Source organism: Sceloporus undulatus, chromosome 4 (assembly GCF_019175285.1).
Source record: "Sceloporus undulatus isolate JIND9_A2432 ecotype Alabama chromosome 4, SceUnd_v1.1, whole genome shotgun sequence".
NCBI lineage: Eukaryota > Metazoa > Chordata > Lepidosauria > Squamata > Phrynosomatidae > Sceloporus > Sceloporus undulatus.
In genome coordinates, this window is record NC_056525.1 from 85,195,275 (window position 1) to 85,217,185 (window position 21,911).

A 21,911-nucleotide genomic window follows, 5' to 3' on the forward strand; every position below is an offset into this window, starting at 1 on the left:
CATCTATGCATTTTTTTTTAAGTTTTAGGAAATAGGGTCCCCCCCTCCCTTTGTCTCACAAGGCTGAAATGGATACCAGTGCTACACAAGTAATTATCCTCATAGCTCAAGATGAACTGAGATTCTGTGTATTAAAATGTACTTGTTTTGATGTTTTGTAAGGCTGCGGGTGTTTTTTCTTTAGTGTGCAAAACAAAACTGCAAGTTACATGGCTATAAAGCTATGCCCTTGAAGTACTTTAACTTAGGTAACTAGTATTATTTACATAGGCTCTGAGAAGCTTGAGAGCAGACAGTGTACTGTAGTTCCCGTTAGATAACCATGGAGCTTGTTCTCTTGTTCAAACACACATATAAGGTTGATACTAGATATGAGGCAAATTATTTTGTGCTGTCCAGAGAATCTCTGAAATGCTGTGAAGTTTTTAAAGCTAACGTTTCCAAACTATTATGTGAGCACAGAAAAGCATCCTTCTCTCCATGGTCCTTTTTCAGGATCTGCAAATGCACTCTCTACAGCAGTCTGCTTTGCAGGAGGAGGTGGTGCATGTGGGGAGAGGAGACCATTTATTGCCCTTTATTTATTTCCCTTTCATCCTTTCTCCCATCATCCACACATCCTGAGTGGCAATGTGTCTGAACACAAAAGCCCCAGGGTCAATAGGAGGTAGTATTTTCCCAAGGACTATCCACAGCTCTTGGAAGAATTAGGTTCTCCCCGATTCTCTGGCTTTCTTATTCCAACACACTACTAATCAGCATGTTTAGGCAATAGAGGAGAGGTATGGGTGTGTACTGTACTCTCTTTGCATGTCACTATTCTTCCTTGAAAGGCAGAATGAGTTTTGCAGGGAGGGAACTCTCAAAAAAACAAATACAAGGGCTGGTGGAGCTCAAAGTGTAGAAGCCATGAATCCTAATTCAGTGAAGACCTTGAGGGCTTGACACAGTCATCTCTCCTTTGAGGCAGATCCTTATTAGTACGGGGTCTGAACTCGGAGAATTTTGAAGTTCTTAAAAATGCTTTCTGGCTGTACTTCAATTTATTGGAAAACAAACCTGCAGTATCTTTAAATCATCACTGTCTTGCCTACGTCAGCATTTGGAAAAGGAACAACCCCTTGCGCTTTCACTTTTATGCAGAAAATGAATGCTGATTAAGAATTTCATGCACCTCTTTCTCTGTTGAAAAAATATTTTATTTTGTTGTACCATACTGCATGTAATTATGATTATCCATGGTTGACATTTGCACTTTAATAAACAGATGATTATCTTATAAAATGCTAAATCTCCGGGCTATTCTTTATGATCACATTAAAGTTTTAACACATATGATATTCTTAGTCTGCTTGTATTGAAAAGATAAAGATCTGCATTCAAGTACTATGGGGGGTAGCTTTGTACATTTTAGAAAATGTTGGAAAAGGAAGCAATGAGCCTCTAGGAATTGTAATTGAAAGTAAAAAACCTGTTAGTAATGAGAAACACAAAGTTAAGCTGAAATCATATCTTGCACACTAAAACTATGGGTTAGATAGTTCAGCTCTTTTTAGTCTTCATATACTCTTTAAAGTCTCTTCCCAAGTATTAATTTCAGGGAACTTGGCAGATTCCTGATCCTGAAATGTCTGATAAAAATATTAAATAATCCAAGGTAATCATAATGGTACAAAATATTTCAGCAATTTGATATGATTTTCAAGGAAATATGCAGGTATATTTATCAAAAAAGCATCAGTATTATCATTCCTACATTTCAGCTCTCCAGGAGCCTGATTCCATACAGAGACCATAAGTTAACATAATTAGCTTACATTAATATCACACATAAGCTTTGACAATTAATTGATTCATACACATTTACATTTCTTGTAGTTAACATTTCACCCTTAAAGTATCTTTGCTAGCACATTTGTATTTTTGCATCCTTCTGCTTTTTTGAAAGGACAAGTATCGTTTTTAAGGTAAAATACCAGCATGTCATGGAGCAGACATAAACACTAGTAAGTTTAATGTTTACAGCCTTGATAAGAGTTGGTTTTCTAGGCTTTGTGCTCAAGCCTCTTTTCTGTTCATCCATATTACATTTTTCCCCCAGTGACTCCTGCCCTTGACTCAAATTACTATTTTGTGCACTATTACTCAAAAGCTTCTTTGGACAGTTTAGCATGATGTGCCAGACTATGGTGAAATCGTACCATTGAGTCTGAAACTAGCTCTGCTCTCAAAATCGCAAGAAAACTTTCATTTTTTAAAGAAAGTTATTTTTTTTGGGTAACACTGGACAAGTAAACATCTGTTCATGTAGTGGCACTTTATTCTCTTCCCGGATGTCCCCAGTATTCTAAAACAGATTTGGATTGGGAAGCAAATAGGAAGGTGAATTTGTTCTGTTAGCAGTTTCTATTTCATTTTAAAGTTAGCCACTGATTATACAAATAAAATGGCAAATCAAGATATATATATTACAGATTACATGCTTAGGTCATTTATGTAAAGTCAGCTGCAATTTTACATAGGAAGTACAGGTATCAAGAGAAGAAAGGCATCTACTATTAAATGCCAATCTGCTTTATTTACATCTAAAATTACTGTGTCAAAGTGCAGGCCTCATACAGAGTTGGGTGCAAATGCCAAGTGTTACATTTCTAATTGTGCTAGCATTTATTCTCACTCTTCCTCTCACACACATATATAACACACACATACACTGTACCAAGAATATGCATACTATTTTGCATAAGAATTGTTTTTATGCTGGTCATAATTCAAACAACCAATGAGAGTTCTGTACATGCATAGGGACCTTTTACACTATTCATCTCCATATCCAAAAGGCAAATCAGTATCATTGGATGATCTTCCAGTAGTGCTTGAGGTTTGCAACTGGTAAAACATCTGTGTGTGCAGAAGTCTACCAGCACATAGCACTTTTGGGATCCCAGCATTTAGATTTTATCAAGCCACATGCAGCCTACCAAGAGTTTGAAGAACAAGCTACTTTGAGCTGGCCATTCTGGAAAGAAATCATATTCATTTTGTGGCAATTGTTCAAGCAATTGGCAGCCATTAAAACTCACTCGCTAAAGAATTCAAACTTAGCATTCAGTTTACCATCAATGGTTTAGATGCTTTCTTCCTCATGCCAAGATAATTCTACTAGTGTATATCTTCAGCTTGTGCATCCTTGCTTCATTAGGAAATGTCAGTGGTGCTTCAGATACACAGTGCTAATGCCTGTTGTAGGAAAAAGGATGCAACAACATGAGGTTAGCTTTGGCTTTCCATATGGATTTTAGATACTGATTTCTTATTATAAAGAAAAATCACATTTCAAACTGCCATGGGTTATACCTCTAACTTAAAAACTGACAGAAATGATAGCAGTAAAACAATCAAGATTTTGATGTATAGTGTACCATGTGGCCCTCCACTTGTGAAACCACAGCGACTACCAATCTAGCAGCCTATGGAGAGGGATATGTAGATGAGAAATATACTTTATGACGTAGGAGCTTCTCAGTGGCAAAATGTCACAACAAGTGAGTTGAAACTATCATTCATCTCTGCCATCTATACCTGAATTTCATCCACCCATCCATTTTTTCCCAGGGAGCTGCCACATTCTTCATCCCACAAACGGGAAGGTGAGGAAGCGAAGAGAAAAATTCTATAGAAGGCAAGTCCATTACAACTAAAATCCTAAGACTGTCTCAAAAAATGGAAAAAAAAAAAAAAGAGGAACCCCTACATTGCTTCACACTGAACTCCAAAAAAATCAGTTGTCTCTCAAGCAGAATGAGTGGACGGAGGGAAAAGAGGGAAAGACTGGAATTCTAGGGATCATTTTAAGCATTTTAAAAATTACCTGAAATTCAAGTGTTCCAATAGCACATAGCCATCTAGGGATTAAGAAAGAAAAATGTTACAGAAATGAATTTGGCTCATAGCTTTAGTCATGTTGTGTGCCTTCAAGTAGTTGCAAGCCTATCTGACTTCCCAAGGTCACCCAATAGGTGTCATGGCTGAGCAAGGAACCAAACCCTGGTCTCCATAGTCTTAGTCCAGTTCTCAAACTGCTGCACAGCACTGGTTCTCTTTAGTCATAGCTATACACAAGTTGCGCAAATGTATGTCTTAAAACTGACATTCAAATGAAAACTGGCATTCAGGTGAAAAAGGTATGTTCCACCCAATTCCGAAATACAGTATGCCTGCGTCATACGTGGGTGCGCTATATGCGACTTCCAGCATACGCTGGGAGCCGCGCCAGAAAGGCTTCTCCTGTGGCCCAGAAGAAACAAATGGGGCGTGTGCCTGTGGTGTGTGCCCTGCGGAGCGCTGGGTGCGTGCCACAGGAATGAGCCCTATTATTTCTAATGGGGCTTGACTTTGTGCGGTATTTCCCTTATGTGGCGGGGTCCAGAATTGATCCCCCGCGTAAGGGAAGGGCCAACTGTATAGTCAAATGCATGCTCAAGTAAATGATACAATGTATGGGATCCAAGTATCACAGCAGCAAGAGTCTTGTTTCTCAGTTTGGGAAGAAACAAAGGCCCAGAATTCATGCTCCAAGTATTTATTTTGTACTGAGTCATTTAGGAATCCACATTTCTACTTCATGCTTCTCTGCAACACCAGAGTAATCAATTGTGACTTCGTTGGTTCTAATTACTTAATTGCCAATTTATACTAAGCCTAAAACATGGTTCTTTCAATAGCAGAGCATGTGCTTTGCAAGCAGAAAGTCACACAACTAGGGCTAGGGCAGAATCCTGCCTCAAACCTTGGGTGCTGGTACCAGATAGTTTTGAAAATATTGGCCTATATGGACCAATGGTCTAAGCCAGTCTAAGACCATTCCCTAACATAGGAAAGTAGGACAAAAACATAGGAAGTTTCATACGAAGCTTACATTTGCCTTCAGAATTCCGACATATTAATTGATTCCCTTCAGTAACATCAATGACTTCAAGTTGTTCTCCAGCTGTGATCTTCAAGTCAAGTTTTCCTTTGGTTGAAGCATTTGAGCAGTGTGCAACTGCTGTATTAATTACTGTGATCTCCTTATCATACTGAGAAGACAAGAGGAGGAAAATCAGTAAGCAGGGATATAAATCCTGACTTAGTCTTTATTTGCAAAGTAAACAGGATAATGTTTTTTTTTAAAAAAACATTTATCATTTTTATGTCTCAAAGCAATTTTGTGTATGTTCCAAATTGCTTTTGTACACTTCTGCAAAACGGGCAAAACTGAAAAGGTTGCAACAGTGACTTTGTTGCACAAACTAAGAAAAACAAAAACAGGATTGTTTGCGTCTATGTGACCAGTCTGCTTGTGCTCCCTTACACACACACACACACACACACACACACACACTGTGCCTGCACCTATCATTGTTAGACTGTCCCATCATATCAAAATGGCCTCTCTCATCTGCAGTCTTGAAAACAGGGATATTCTTTTTTTCATAAGTAAGGCTGGAAAAGTATAGACACATTTCTGGAATCAAGTCCTATTGAGATGGTGGGCTTACTTCTGGCTAAGAGGAGATGATCAAGTTGGAAGGTTCCTAAAGTAATCTGGGATCAAAATAGATATTAAAGGCAATGCAACCCCACATGAGGACAAAACTTTTATCTCACACAATGAAATTTCCTCAGAGCTACATAATTCATTAAGGCCCTTTCACGCCACACAATTATATTATTATGATTCTGTTTTAATTCCCATTGTTCCATATTATGGAATCCTGGGATTTGGAGTTTATAGACAGGCTTTTAGTACTGAAATTAGAGTACTATGTTTACTGTGAAGGGACCTGCAAATTTAAGACCATGTTTATTTTCCTATGAACAATCACAAGACAAAACACTCTAAATGCAAGGTATATGGTCATCTGTTATATGACTAACAGATGTCTTTCACCTCTTGATGGAGGATTGCTTCTAAAAACATGCTTAAGCATATTATTTAATGTGACACACATTTTTAGGACTTTGGCATACCCAGCAGATTTTTTATATTAGACAGTTCTTCCTATAAATAACTGCCATATCATGAACTGTTTTGAAAAGTTTCCTCACTTTTAAAAAGATGGCAATTGTTTGGGGAATATAGGAGTGAACTTTTCTTGGACATGCAGCTCTACATTTCTTTGGACCCCAGCCACTCAGGACAGACACTGAATTGCTAAAGAAAATCTTGCAGCAGTAGAACAGAGCATCGTGTACTGGACATGATATTACCTAACTAGCATGTCCATGGTGGTTGTTCCTTTCTAAAATACAATATCTAATTATGACCTTGCAGGAGATGACTGGAATTCCAGGCTGCATCCATACTGCAGCAATAATCCAGTTTGAGATCGCTTGAACTGCCCTAGCTCAGTGCTAGGGAATCCTGGGACTTGTAGTTTGTTGTAACACCAGAGCTCTATGACAGAGAAAGCTAAATGTCTCACAGAACTACAGCTTCCAGAATTTCATAGCACTGAGCCAGGGTAGTTAAAGTGTGTCAAACTGGATTATTTCTGTAGAGTGGATGCAGCCCAAATGCTACCGGAAAAAAATTCCAGTGCTACTGGAGAAAAATATGGGACCCCACCCTTGCAAATGCAGTAAAGCTATGGTTCTGTTGATTCTATACTCTGTTGCTTCAAAGCAAGTTCAGATGAAATTAAAAAACAAACAACATATTAATCAAGTATATCAAATAAACGACAGAAAAACTGTAGGGGAGCTGGAAAAAAACAACAGAAGCTAATATCTGATATCTTAAACTTGCAACCTTCAGTAGTCAAACAATGATTTTTTTAAAAAAAAAACCTCACAGAACTGGTTCAGCTGCTAGCAATGAATAATAATAAGCAGTGGATGCAGTCTGACACCACTTCAAGTGCTATAGCTCCATCCAATGGAATCCTAGGATTTGTCATTTTACCTAAGTCTTTAGCCTTTTCTGCCAAGAGTGCTAGATCCGGACCTAATGCATTTCGAGCCAAACCTATCTGTCAGCTGTATTCTATAAAGTTGTGGCCTTTCCCTTCCAACTGGGTGTATTGTGATATTTCATTCTGATGCTTTGTCCCCTTGTCACTGCAAATAATGCTTCTGACTACATTGAAGCAGGTTAACAGTCCTACCAAAATCAGCATCTAGTAGGCAGCAAACAGTACTGATTTAATATGTGGAATATCCATGAAAAATGAGATCACATGAACTCAAGGATGAGATTCCTGTAGAATCATTGGTGAATTTCTGAGTGCCATGTTTAGCTTAGGAGGCACCAAAATAAGGTCATGTATTCCAGATGTAAAAATGTTAATTCACCCACAATTAGTACTCAGTATGCTGCAATCTGTAATATGGCTTCCATTAGCAGAGTAACTAACGTAAGAAGAGATGTTTTTAAAAAAATATATTTCAATGTTTTTCTTTTCTGGGGATGATTTCACATCAGTTTGACCCAACCAATTAAACAATTATTACTGTTTATATGATCTCATGTTGAATTGTGTTCATTATGTGTGTTATGATATCGCACTACAGTGTTCATAGTCTCTTCTTAAAGATAATGTTTTCATTCGCTTCAAGAGAAAACATTGGTTGCCATTAATTCTGCCCCATAAAAGACAATATTGTTGTGCTCTGCCATCCACGGATTTCGCCAAACCTTAGAGTCCTTGGCAATTGATAGAAATTCTTGCCTGCATCTAATTACGACATAATTTAAAGATTACATTTTTCTGGAATGTGGCTACTCACAACTCTATGTAAGGCACAACATAGTTTCAGGCACTACACATACAATAACTCATTTGAGCCACTTGTAACCATGCCAACAACTCCCAATAACTCCATTAAAAACACATACACACAACCAAAGGACACATACCATGAACTTTTCTCTAAACAACTTTTCTTCTTTTGACATCTTGTTATTCTTTTCCACATTATATTTCTTGACTTTGAAGAAGCTCCTGGGAGAAGAGCTAAGAAGAAAGGTTATGCAAATGATAAATCAGTATATGGGCACAAATCCATTATAAGCACAGAGTACTGTCATAATTATTCATCTTGTCCTAATAGCCCTTTCCAAATGTGGCATGAGACATGCAGTCTTACGTAGGCTCACCTAGGATTAAATCCCATTGAACTCAATGAGACTTCTAAGCATGTAGAGGATTACACCATAAAATGTAATTGAACACAGTGTGATTCATCTGAGTCTAAACATTAATGCGTTTGCATTATAAAGAGGTATTTAGGAGCAAATCAAGTGGGGGACAATCTGATGGAATTGCAGTAGAACCTGGAAGGAGACAACCAACAGTGCCCCATTCACCCAAAACCTGAAACTCACTGCAACCTATGTTGTTGTTATTTTGATGGCACTAAGGGCTCTGGTGAGAGAGGATGGGGCGAAAGTTCTGTTAGTGCAGTACTAGCTTTAGGCCTTCGGCTCAATATTTGGAAGCTATTCATGCAACAGAAAAAGAAACATTTATTTATATAATATAATATTTACACCCAATTTTCATTTGCACCATGAAGAACACCTGGAATGTACCAGCTAGAAGTAGTATTTTATCAACATGAACATCACAGTCTGCCAAAAACCCTCCTCTTGTTTGTTTTCAAACTCGGTGTATTGCTTTGGTGTTGATCACAACACAGATGTACAGAATAGGAATGCTTTTTAAAAACAGCAGCTGGAATCTTCTAGTGTGGCTTCCAGGGGGTTACACCAGAAAGTATAACTTTGGACACAGCAGGAGATACATAGTGCTGCCTTGTGAAGTATTTATCCCCAACCATGCAATGGCAGCTGGATGTTGCTTGCTTTGCCCCAATGAGCCTCAAAGGCCACTGTCTGGATGTATGTTCAGATGCCATGCTGCAGCTCTCACCCTCCCAGACTGCCAGCAGAAATTCAATGATGGAGCTTAGTGCTCCACCAGCATTGAATAGGATCTCAGCAGATATGGCTATTCCTGACACTTCACTGAAAGGGCACCCAACATTTCTTTCAGGATGCTTCTGCATTATCACTGCTCATCTGTCAATCCTTTTCTTTTGACACGTCATTTTTTAGTTTTATTAATCCCATTCCATTCCTGTTGGTAGTGAAGCTATAGTTTCTCGATGACAAGGAAGCTGTAAAATGCTGATGTCCCAAAGAGACAATGAGTATCAGCGAAATCAAGCAAGATATCCCAGGCAACAGGCCTCATTTCATGCACCACTGAATCACAAAAAAGTGTAGTTTCAGGAGCACATAGACTGTCAGTTCAATAGGCTGCAAGCCCACAGTCTTCATCCAGGCGTAAAGTTACAAGGGTTGTAGTGCTTTTTAAAATTCAACCATAAAACAGATGCTAAAATTATTTTTTTTCTTTGAATACCATGTGAACTTTTGCCCCCCAAAAAGACACTTCTTAACATTTAGTATTCAATTATTCTCATGCTGCTAAATTACCAATTCTTTTTTAATAGGTTGACTTACATCACCACAAAAATCTATCCCTGACATTCTTCACACTGTGGGTCGATTTTGTTACCCATGAGGACTATAGATGGAATAATTTGTCTGCTTTGTTTTTTATAAATCCCTCTTTTTTGCCCCCCAAGCACAAATTATTCAGCCCCATTTCTGTATCAAGTATGTATGTATGTATTTGATAGCACAATGTAAATTCATGTGCATTTTCATTCATGGTTCTCCACAGCATATGAATTTTTGCAAGCACTTTCCCTAAATGTATGTGGGTTTTTTTGTCTTTTATATGCTATTTTCATAAATTTATACATTAGTAAATGCAGCTTTCTCAAATGTCCACATCTCTCAGCCAGGAGACTGTTTTGCAGAATTCAGAGAAGTGAGAGAGAAAATGAAGAACAATTGCATTTCTGTTTTTGTATTAGTTAAGGAAATATGAGTTAAGTCAGTTTGAATTAAAGTGTGAACGCAATACATTTTGCTTTCACCTCTAATGAAAACAAATGTCCCTGAGCACACCTAGCAGCAACTACATAATTGTTTGCATGCCAGCTAGCCAGTCTGCTTAGTGGTTTCCAAAGAGAGTAGCAAGAATCCATCATTAAGATTTGTGTGCAGAGCTAAAACATCTCAAGATTGAAGTACTTGAAGATTGGGATCTAAGGATGCAAATTTTTATACATTTTGTTTTCACAGGCAGGAATGACGTTCTCATCTGCTGGGAGAAAGTAAACTGCACAGTTTTCAAAGACTATTCACAATTGAGGATTTATTTCATTCCCAAAATGTACCTTTTTTTATCTGCACAGACAATGGCATTTTACATGAAGCAAAGACACAACATTTCTCCACACAAAACAAGCTCCGCATACAGAAAACAACTGTGCAAAAATGTTTTGGGGTTTTTTGTGCAGGAAATGTTTATTTTCTTTGAGAAACACCATCTCCTGTCCAAAAAATCCACACAGACACATTCCATGCAGCATAAGCATCGACCTGTGAAGATTCTCATCCATTTAGGATTCTCCTCATCAGGGTTTCCTGTCTTTGGAGAAACCTGCTATTTTATCATTTTTGACTATTTTCTTTCTAAACCTAGGAAGGAGTCTAGGATGGAAGGAAGTTTCAGTTGTTTAGTGGACAATGAGATGGTGAATCCAGTCCAGGTTCAAGTAAGAATTTTAAATCATTTATCCAAAGTGCTGAAACCTATTCCAAAGTATTTCAGCACCTTGGATAATTCCTGTAAAGTTTAAACTAAAACCTCAGACCAATTTACCATCACAGTACTATTAGTCAGATCCTCCAGCCTGTCCTAATTGTAGATTTCTAAGTATAAAACACTTACCAACCTGAATAAATATAGAAGATGGCTTATGAATTTCAGATGCACAGTACATAAAAGGTTATGAACTCCATCCTTTGGGGTTGATGGAGGCTCACACAAAGATTCCATAGATAAAAACCCAGGCCTATCACTAGATAAGCTGTGCATCTGCATCAATTAACAGAAACCAGGAACAACAAATTATGTGCCTCTCCTATCTAGGAGTCTCCCTGCCACTATAGACCTTCCCCTCCCATCACCTACAGCATGTCATGTTGTCATTGCCTTGTTTCCTTCCTTTTTGCACCATTGATCTCTCACCTCCCTTTCTTAGTACCATAGCTCTTTACCACTATCATTGTCATGCCCACTTTCAGTGTGAAGAAGAACTGGCAGCTGGCACATTTTTATGAAAGAGCCAAGTGGCCCATGGTGGTGCTACTTCAAACAGAAGGTAGCCAGGTAAACAGACATCAGTGGTTGTGATGAGACAAGATGTAATAATAAAAAAAGATGTGATGTGAGATGAGGACAGGAGATGGCAAGATAGCGGTTGGTGAATGGGCTTGTGGAAGAACAAGATACAGTGCTCCCTCGGGTTACGAAATTAATTCGTTCCGCGGCTAATTTCGTAACCCGAAAAACCTTCGTAACCCGAATTGCCATAGGCGCTAATGGAAAAAAAGCCGCGGCTCTGCCGCGGCTCCATTTAAAACAGCGCCGGGGTTTTTTTCGTAACCCGAAAAAACCTTCGTAAGCCGAAACAATAAATCCCTATGGGATTTTTTCGTATCCCGAAAAATTCGTAAGCTGGGTAATTCGTATCCCGAGGTACCACTGTAGTGAAGCAACAACTAAGATGACGGCTGTGAAAGTGCTTCTCCTCCTCTGTCATTGCTGCAGAAGAAGAGATACAGTGGACCCTTGGTATCCACTGGGGTTTGGTTCATAGAAATAATTTCCCATAATTTCCTTTTGAAAAGGATGTGCATTTATGCATTCTTAAATATAAACAGTGGAACTGTAGTACATCCTTAGCATAAATATGTTCAGAGCTTCAATATCTTTGTTACAATCTTTGTAGTACAAATACATCAAGAGACATATAAGGACGAATTCCAGAGCATAATTTCAAATTCCAAGGCAGTTCTGGCTCAGAATTGAGTACTAGTATGTCTAGTCCAATTGTTTTGCATCAGCTTCCCCCAGAATACTCATAAATACAGTTTAAGAGCATTATACATTTACAGATCTGGAAAAAAATATTTTTAAAAGAGAAGTTTTGTGTATGAGAATACAAACATCCTTTGTCATTGTTGTTTACTTACTTTGTATCAGTTTGTTCTGTGTCAACATTGTTATACACCATGGATTCCTGGGCTATAACATCTGTCAACAAAGTCAAATATATCTTTTAGCATTTATAAAGCATGCATATATTCCTTGATTCTGTGCAAAGATTAAAGAAACGTAAACAGTTCCACTCACAAGCCTGCAAACTAATACACACAACTTCAAGGAAAGAAGAGAAAGGGACAAAATTAGCAAACTCTTATCATTGCCAATTCACTGGCTAGCAAAGATTAATGCACCACACCACACAACGCCACCTAATTTAAAAGCTAGAAAGTAAATCTATCTAAAGTTTAAATCCATGCATTTTAGAATCTATAACAACCTTCCATTCTCAGTACATTTTGCCCCATAAAGAAGAAGCTGTGAGAAACTCGGTCATTAAAGTGTTCAAAGTCCATGAAGTAAATTTATTTATTTATTTGGAGTATTTTAGCCCACTCTACAGCCAGAAAGTCTGTAGATTATGTAGACAAAGCAGCTTCAAAATTGTTCATTTAACAGTTTCTTGCTCTGAGGCTTACAGTCTAAATACAAGGCAATGGTGGTGGTGGTGGTGGTGGGAAGAAAGCAATATATTCCAACTTTGGGCCACACACCTATAAATGCAAGTCACTTCACTGGATTTGGGCAGATAACAACTACTGCCTGTTAAAACAAGCAGGAATTACTTGCACATCATAATAAGTCTTTAGCAAAATACCACAGAAAGAAGACACACTACGCTAGAAGAAGGGAACATCACTAGCAGAATGTAAACTTACCGAGGTTTGGTACAGAATGGGAAAGGTTGCTGAAGAGGAAAAAAATATATAACAAAAATGGCTCATTTCAGCATGGTTTTATGAACAGCAACATTGTTTTTATGCACCTGCGTGAACACTTTCAGCCTATTTCTCTCTCAGACACACATACGTTGGAGAAGCTACATGACAGAAAAAATTGTCAGTGAATGGCCCTTTGCATCTGTTACTTTGCATCCGTTACATAACCAGTACTGTTAATATAGATAATTCGCTTCTACAATAAACCAACCATACAGGAAATAGGTTTTTTTAAAAGAGAAGTGGGGGGGGGGGGGGAAATCCACCATTTAACTAAACATGAGCAAGGCGTTGTTCAAATCCCACTCATACTTTTATCCCAGCATTTTCCACCCTCTCATCTATACTTGTTCACCTTCCCATTCCTTTCTCTTTAATAAAGCTCCACTGTTTCTTCTGATTCTCTAATATATCCTATTTGCACCCCCATTCTTTCTATTCAAGTGAATGGGGTGAAAGTTAGCTCCTGGTTAGGATGGTAGTTTTGGCCAACTGGAAGTTTCATCCATTGCTATTTATATCATTGTGTGGTATCTACCATTCATATACTAGCATTTTGCAGAAGATGGGAATTCATAATCTACTCAATATTGTTACCTGGACTACAGTAAGCCAGCATTTCAAAACTTGAACTGTTTGATACAGTTAGCTAATAGAGTACCTTTATAATTTAATCAGCAGCTGTCCACAGAAATTACGTACCGGAAATTTTCCTTCAAATGTGCATTTTTTATTTTGAATTTTCCTTTCCTGAAAAATTTTCCAAGCCTCTTTGCTTTTTCTCCTTTGCTGTCCCTTGATAAAGAAAAATAAAGAGGATCAAATTACAATCAAGAACTGGAAGTTATGGACATTCACCTTTTCTTCATTTATGAAAGTGGAGCTGATTGGCAAAATGGCTAGGGCTGGGAAAAGGAAACAAATCTAAACATGGCACATAGGTGACTTCTAGAATTCAGTACCATTGGATATAATCATTATTACTAATGTAGGCTCTGTCCGTGCTACAGAAATAATCCGGTTTGACACCACTTTAACTGTTGCAGCTCAGTGCTATGGGATTCTGGGATTGTAGTTTGCTATGATGAGTAGAGCTCTGGTGCCACAACAAACTACAGTCCCCAGAATTCCACAGCACTGAGCTGTGGCAGTTAAAGTGGTGTCAAACTGGATTATTTCTGCAGTGTGGATGCAGCCTTAATAGGACTTTAAAAAGCACCATGGTGTATAGCTGTAAATGGAACATCCATGTTCAGAGGCAAATAATTTTTGAGTATGAAGCACTACCAACTAAGAAAAAATGGCTACTTTTTACAAGACAATCCTGTCTTTCTGCCCAATGGTGTTCAGAGCAAATATCAATGCTACACAAAATGAAAGTCAAGGCAGAAAGTGAAGCATAAACTAAGTTGGGAAAACAGCATTCAAAGCACCCAAAGTGATGAACTTGACAGCCAAAGCAATAAATCTCAACACACTAATAATGGCCACAAAAGGAAAGCCAATGGCCTGACTCAGGGCTGGATACATACAGAACATTCAGAGCCAAGCCCCCCACCCCACGCCCCCCACCCCCCGTGGCCACATCATATCACTTTAAAGCTAGTGGTGACTTCCTAGTTCCCTGCTATGGACAATATTCTGTTGGTTCCGATGTGACTCCTGAAGGCCTCCAGGATAAAAGGACTTTCCTTGACAAAATTTTTCAGGCTCCTGAGCCTTAGAGCAAACATCAGGTTAATCATCTATCAAGTTTACAATAAGTGTGGTATTTCTATTTTGTTTTCCTTGTGAACTACCCAGGAAGCATGTAACTCATCACTGTTGGTGCTGCTGATCCTTCTATCCTCATGCCCTCCAACATTTCACAGATGAAAACAGGCTACATGTGGCCAAGTGACATCAGATTATTTTCAAAATGGGGGGGGGGGGGGGACTATTGATGGCTCAGCACTCAGCACAAGAGATACTGCAGCAGTTTGCTTTTGTATGAGCCTACTGGGAAGAACAAGACTCCACACTCTACTCTACTCTTCCCCGTAATGAGTTAACTATGCAAATTACTTCTCCATTTTGAAAGCAGTTTTGAACAACTGAAGTAAGCTGGGGACAGAGGGGAAAAGTAGGAAGAAAGAAAAAGCAGCTGAAAAATTGAGATCATAAAGGATAAATTGGGAGAGTCCCTGCAAAATTGGGACAGTTGGAGCATATGTATCATCATCTATGATAGACTGAAATCAGAGCTTGAAAATGTTAAGGGTTAGTACTAACATGTTAATGTTAAACCATTATAAATTAATTAATTGGTTAAAGTGCCCATGTCAAGAGAATTTTATAAAATTAATTTGCTGAATCATTAAGTCATTAAATGTAAATATAATTTAAATATAATTTTAAAATGGCCAATAATGACTTAAAGTAATGTAAAACATTAATCATTATTCAAAAGGAGTATCAGTGCTATTTAACAACTGCTGTATTTAAAAATAAATAAATCAGAGCAAAATAAATTCAGCAGCTGAATTTTTAATGAATTGTTGCCAAGCTCTGAATAAAATGATCTGTCTCTGTAACCCAGCAAAGAATTCTTATGCTAAATACTGGTACTTGTATTGTCAAGGAGAAAAAACAGTTCCCATCTATCACAAAGGCTGATATAACACACACACACCCCAAATGACATATATATGGAGTCCTGGCCTCTTCTTCTACACCAGTGGTGGAGAACCTTTTAGAGACCGAGTGCCCAAACTGCAACCCATTTATTTACTGCAAAGTGCCATGTCTCTCTGGATTTCTAATGACAAACTCTAGTGAAGTCTGTGTTGGGATGATGGTGCATGTGCCCACAGAGAGGGCTCTGAGTGCCACCTCTGGCACGCGTGCCACAGGTTCGCCATCACTGTTCTACACAGTAGGGGCACTAACAGACTGTGGAGCATGCTTGCTAAGCAGGCTTGAGGCACTACTCTCATTAATAGGAGCCAGCTTTGACGAAGCAGCCAGATTTGATGCCAGGTTGAAGAGTGTATGTGCAAGAGCAGTAGTGATAGCAAAAGCATTAACATTTCTAAACTGTTTAATAGTGAACTCAGCATACTCTGAATAGTTTACAATCTGTAAGCCAGCTGCCCACAACAAGCTGGGTACTCATTTACCAAACTACGAAAAGATGAAAGATTGAGCCAACCCGAAGCCCTCTGGGATCAAACTCACAACGTTGTGGATGCAGTACCAGCATTTAACCACTGCATCACCAGGGCTCCCCAGTACTACTCTCTTAGGCCATCACACTAGGAACAGAGTATAAAGATACTTCATAGTGCAGTTCTACGAGCCAACACAGTGACATAGGCTGCTGTCACACTGCAGAAATAAAGCAGTTTGAGAACAATTTCATTTCCATGGCTCAAGGCTATGGAATGTTGAGATTTGTAGTTTGATGGGGAAAATCCCAAAATTCCATAGCAGTGAGTCATGGAAGTTAAAGTAGTGTCAAACTGCTTTATTTCTGTAGTGTGGCAACCCTAGTTTCTTTTGAACTTCTGATACTTTCACAAAATTAATTTGCTCAATGAATCTGTTGTTACATTTATTGATTATGTGCTGAACCCAAACTACATGTTGCTGTGTGCCTTCAAATCATTTTCAACTTATGGCGACCCTATCAAGGGGTTTTCTTGGCAAGATTTGTTCAGAGGAGGTTTGTCATAGAATCATAGAGTTGGAAGAGCCTGCAAGGGCCATCCAGTCCAACCCCCTGCCATGCAGGAAATCTAAATCAAAGCATCCCCAACAGATGGCCATCCAGCCTCTGTTTAAAAATCTCTAAGGAAGGAGATGCCATTACACTCTGAGGAAGTTTGTTCCACTATCAAACAGCCTTTACTGTCGGGAAGTTCCTCCTAATGTTGAGGTGGAATCTCTTTTCCTGTACCTTGCATCCATTGTTCCAGGTCCTAGTCTCTGGAGCAGCAGAAAACAAGCTAGCTCCCTCCTCAATATGACATCCCTTCAAGTATTGCCATCCTCTGAGGTTGAGAGAGTGTGACTTTTCCAATGTCACCCAGTGGGTTTCCATGCCCATGCTGGGATTCAAGTCCTGTTCTCCAGAGTCCAGGCTACATAGGAGCACATAACTCATGTGACAATGCAGTAGAAACCAGAGTTCAGATAACAAGTTTTCTTCTCTGAGGCCATTTCATATGTTGCATTCTAAGAAGTACATGCACCACAATTTACACATTTAATTTATATTGCACCATTTCCCCATCTGTGTCATGCCTTTCTCTCATCTTTAGAAGGCAATCTTACCTGCATACCATTGAGTTGTGGTTCCAAGACTAGTGCAGGTCTATGAGCTATTAACTGCTAGTCCATGGCAACTTTCCAGAAAATTATTCAAATGTGATAATATGGCACAAATATGAAACTAGTCCCTGGCACATTAGGACAAATGCTATTCTACCACACCAGGTGAGAGACAGTATGGTGTGGTGGTTTGAGTGTTAAGACTACAACAAGGTTCATATCCCTGCTCAGCCATGAAAACCCAAGGGTGACCCTGTTAAGTCACAATCTGGTAGCCTGAGAGGAAGGCCTAAGCAAACACCTTTTGAACAACTCTTCCAAGAAAACCCTGGGACAAGTTAACTAGGTCAGAATTGCCTTGAAGGCACACAATATAACAACCACACCAAATAGCTTGAGTAATGCTGCTGTATGGAGATGACATATCATCATTGCCATATCACCAAGGAGACAAAGTAGGCCACGATTTCTTTTCTGTGTGCCTACAGGGAAAAGCCCAGAATCCTCGCAGCTAGCATGCCTACACACACTGGAAAAGTTCAATGTTCCCATTATAGGTAAAAAGGCAAAGGCTAGTCAATGAAAAGGTAACTTATTTATAGATATTAGTAAGACATAACACTTACTCTGACTTGGTTGAACTGTAATCTTCACTCTGAATATCCTCATAGGTTTCTTCATTACTTTCATCTGCAACTTAATCCACAGAAATAATTATCTTTACATTATTATTATTATTATTATTATTAAACTTTATTTATAAAACACTGTAAATTTGCACTGCTGTACATAGTGTGTATACAAAATGCAATAAAATAAAAACCTGTCTAAGTTGTACAATCTAAACAGAAGAATAAGAACATTAAAGCATATCTTAAAATATGGCAAAAGACAGATATGTAATAACAAATATGTAATAATCATTGAATCAAGTTGTGAGGTGGAACACTGCTCTAAACAAAACGTTTAGAGAAACAAAGAGTCTACTAAAATAACTGAATCAGAAGAGCAGACTAAAAACTGGCTAAAGAGGTGGCAGTCTGGAGATGTAGGGGAAGGAGATTCCATGAATAGGGAGCAGCAAGGGAAAAAGGGAGGATCTGGGCGGAGGAAGAGGAAAACATCTGCTGTGTCAACAGCCAACATTACTAGATCTCAAAGCATGGCCTGGATGATACGGAAGAACATGTGCAGCCAGATAAGAAGGTGTCAAACCATGGAGGGATTTGAAGGTCGGCAAAATAAGTTTATATTGGATTCTACAAGGAATGGGGGAAGCCAGTGAAAGGTTAATAATAAAGGAATGATGTGATCAAAGCAACAAGCAGAGAAAATTATTAAAGAAACATAACAAACCATTCTTAAGAACCTGGAGTTCCAGGGGAATTAAGATGCAGTTAGATGCTCAGAGAAGACATTTAGATACCTAGCAATGACAATTGTTACATTAGATGTACCCCACAAACCACTTTTGAAAAGACAGCTATAAAGGGCATTCTTTAAGGCATCAAACTGATCTTCAGAGGAATCTCTTCTGGATCCCAGAAGAATGCAGTTAGACACTAAAAACCATTTTCCTTTCAAGACGTCGGTATTTCTGTTGACTGTGCAGATATAGACCAGGTTTAGGCTAGCTCCAGGAATCAGAGGGCCCATGCCCACCCTGGACTGCACTACAGGTTACACTGAATCCCAGAAAACTGGGGGAAGGGGACAAAGTAAACCAAAACTGAAAGTAGTCAGAGGTCCATTTTCAGTATCATAATACTGTTGGGTGAGGAGCAAAATAAGGTGTCAGAGGCACCTACATATTTTTGTCCTTTTTGTACCCAGATGGCTGGGACTGTGGCCTGCAGGTCAGATGACTCTAATGTCTGACAAACAGATAAAAAAGACATGATAACCAGGGACATAAGAAAAAGGGAAGGAAAAATCAGATCAATTGCAAATTCCCAACACGATACAAGGAGAAAAATCCACATGTTATACCCAAATAAAACTTAAGAACATTTGGATGGTCAATAAGCACTGAATTATTCAATCTATAAACTTTTACATGAAGACATGTTAAATGAGCTATGCCTATGTGGTACTTTAACTAGTTTCTTAAAAATACTAACCTATTTTAATAAGTTTTGCTAATGCTACACAGTCCATATATCCCTTGACAAAGAGTCTATAAAAATAACTGAACCAGAACAGCAGACTGAAAACTATTCTGTTCCTTCAATAAAACATTGACATAAAAGTACATTAAAAGCCAGGTATGACCAAGACTTTAGCCATTGCACAGAAAATTGCTCCTATTAAGTATTATTATGAGCAAATCAGTTTCTCATAAAAGAATCATTTTTTCCTTTGACAGTACAATGATGTCCCTTGGACATTTTATTTTAACTATGGCTGGTTCTAGTAAAAGATAAGCAAGTAACTATCTCTGCTCAGCCACAAGGTTACTGAGTGACCTTGGGTGACTTACTGGCCCAGATCTTGTTCAATAAATGGGAATCTTTTTATGCAGTTATCTGAAAGTTTTAGTTTAAAAAGATTTCTTTCCCAATTGTTTCTGTTGCATATGTGTACTACAGTCCTTGTTACTGTGATGCCACCCCAAAATTCACAAGGTCATCCCATGTAGGGAATGAGAGAATATCTAATGTCACTCACTTCCTGGCTGCAAAATGGGTTTCCTGGCTCTCAGGACACTCAGTTGGGAAGCATAAGACAGTGGAAAGAATTTTTGCACAGTACTTGATTCATATTCTTGTGTTTTCAAACAATGCAGCAACCTTGTACAAAAAGCAGAGTAAACCCTTGTACAACTCCCCCTCCCCCACCAACAATCTTACATTTACAAAATAGCCACATGGTTTTGTTGTGAACAACTGTTAAAAATTAGTGTGGGATTTTTTGTTGTTGTTGTTCAAAACCCCACAATTCTCTCTCATGCAAACACAAACACCCATGTATATTTCTGTGTAAAATAATTTCCTGGAACATTTCAGGATATGTGAATTATCAGGCGATAACTATGCAGATAAATACTCATTTTAATTTCTATTTTATTTTATTTTTTTGTGGTGAGGAGAACACTGCAGGAATCATTTGTACTTTCTTGCAAGGATGAAATGATAAGATACTAACATCCCAGCTCCTCTGTCAATCATTAAGTCATAATATACTATGTATAGATTACCCTTGCACATATACAGTAAGTTAAAGAAAGGACTTTTCCTTTTAATCATTCATTTTTTCAGACAATAAATCCCAGCCAGTGGCCTTACTGACTGGGATATTCTGGGAGCTGAAGTAGATGATGATGATGATGATGATGATGATGATGATGATGATGATGAAACAACTTTCCCAATGATGATGAGGATGATGATGATGAAACAACTTTCCCAAGCTCTTGAAAAGTGCTTATGATGGACTACCATGCCCATTTTAAAGATATGAAACAGGGCTGAGAGAAGTGTGAATTCAATCAAGATGTGACCTAGGATGCACAGGTCATGCCTACAACTATTATGTTACATTAGGTTTCAATCTAGTTAGTTTCCCTTATTAAGTGCATTATAATCATTAAATATTTGCCTGAAACAGAAAACCAAATCAAGCTCTGGGGACCTCACAGAACTCAGAGGGATAATACAGATTTGAGAAATATAAGTTACAAACTAACCTCAGAACTTATTGTACATAAATTATTATATAACTGTTGGAAGGTAGAGTTGCTGGAATGAAAACTGGATATGCTTCCTATCCTTTTAATGTGTGTGCAGGAGAGAGAATTTCAGCAGGTGTTGCTTGTTATTAAATAGCATTTCCCTAGCCTGAGACTTTCCAAATGTTATTGAAAACACACCCCAGCAACCTTAGCCAGTGGTAAGGACTACTGGGAGCTGCAGTCCAACAACATCAGCAGAGTTTCATTATTCCCATCCCTGTTGTAGACAGAGACACCAAATCTGATATTTCCAGAATATACAAAATGTACTGGAATAATGATTGGCCTTTATAAGAACAGGACTAAAACATTTAACAAGGTTGTCTAGTTGTGTCGTAGGGGATGGCGCTCATCTCCACTACTAAGCTGAAGAGCCAGCATTATCAAAGACAACTCTGTGATCATGTGGCCAGCATAACTACACAGAATGCTGTCACCCTCCTACCAAAGTGGTACCGGTACCTATTTATCTACTTGCACTTTTATATGCTTTCAAACTGCTAGGTTGGCAGAAGTTGGGACTAGTTATTGAAACTCACTCTGTCATGCAGCACTTGGGTCTCAAACTGCCAATCTGCCAACCTTGCAATCGTCAGAGCCGACGTCTTAACTACTGAGCCGCCATGCCCTTTACCTTTAATGAACACCTGGGTATATATTTCAGAACAAACAAGCTTAGCATTAATTGCTTTCCCATTTTACCATTGAAAGAGATACACATTTTAATCTGTTTTAGCACTTCAGCTGACCTGCTGATCCTGCAATTATCACTGAGCCAGGACTCGCTTTGTATATGCCCCTTCTATTTCGTCCATTTTGTTCACATTTTATTTATTAAAAAATATGTTACTTTAACACTTA

General features: G+C 38.5%; 1 protein-coding gene across 4 annotated transcripts in view; it reads right to left on the reverse strand.

Annotated features, from left to right (window-relative positions):
• Window positions 1–1,951: 1,951 nt before the first annotated feature.
• FYB2 (FYN binding protein 2) overlaps window positions 1,952–21,911 on the reverse strand; it is a 55,180-nt gene continuing 35,220 nt past the window's right edge. Inside the window, exons 9-16 of one of the 4 annotated variants that reach the window (XM_042463749.1) lie at window positions 17,947–18,016; window positions 13,712–13,804; window positions 12,950–12,978; window positions 12,161–12,221; window positions 7,901–7,997; window positions 4,919–5,078; window positions 3,872–3,905; window positions 1,952–3,240 (exon numbers count right to left, since the gene is read on the reverse strand). In XM_042463749.1, coding sequence (XP_042319683.1) covers window positions 3,234–3,240; window positions 3,872–3,905; window positions 4,919–5,078; window positions 7,901–7,997; window positions 12,161–12,221; window positions 12,950–12,978; window positions 13,712–13,804; window positions 17,947–18,016 — 551 coding nt within the window. In that variant the 3' untranslated portion in view covers window positions 1,952–3,233. Of the gene's footprint in view, window positions 3,241–3,867; window positions 3,906–4,918; window positions 5,079–7,900; window positions 7,998–12,160; window positions 12,222–12,949; window positions 12,979–13,711; window positions 13,805–17,946; window positions 18,017–21,911 lie in introns of those variants that run through there. The other 3 variants (XM_042463751.1, XM_042463750.1, XR_006103552.1) reach the window with 3 other exon arrangements.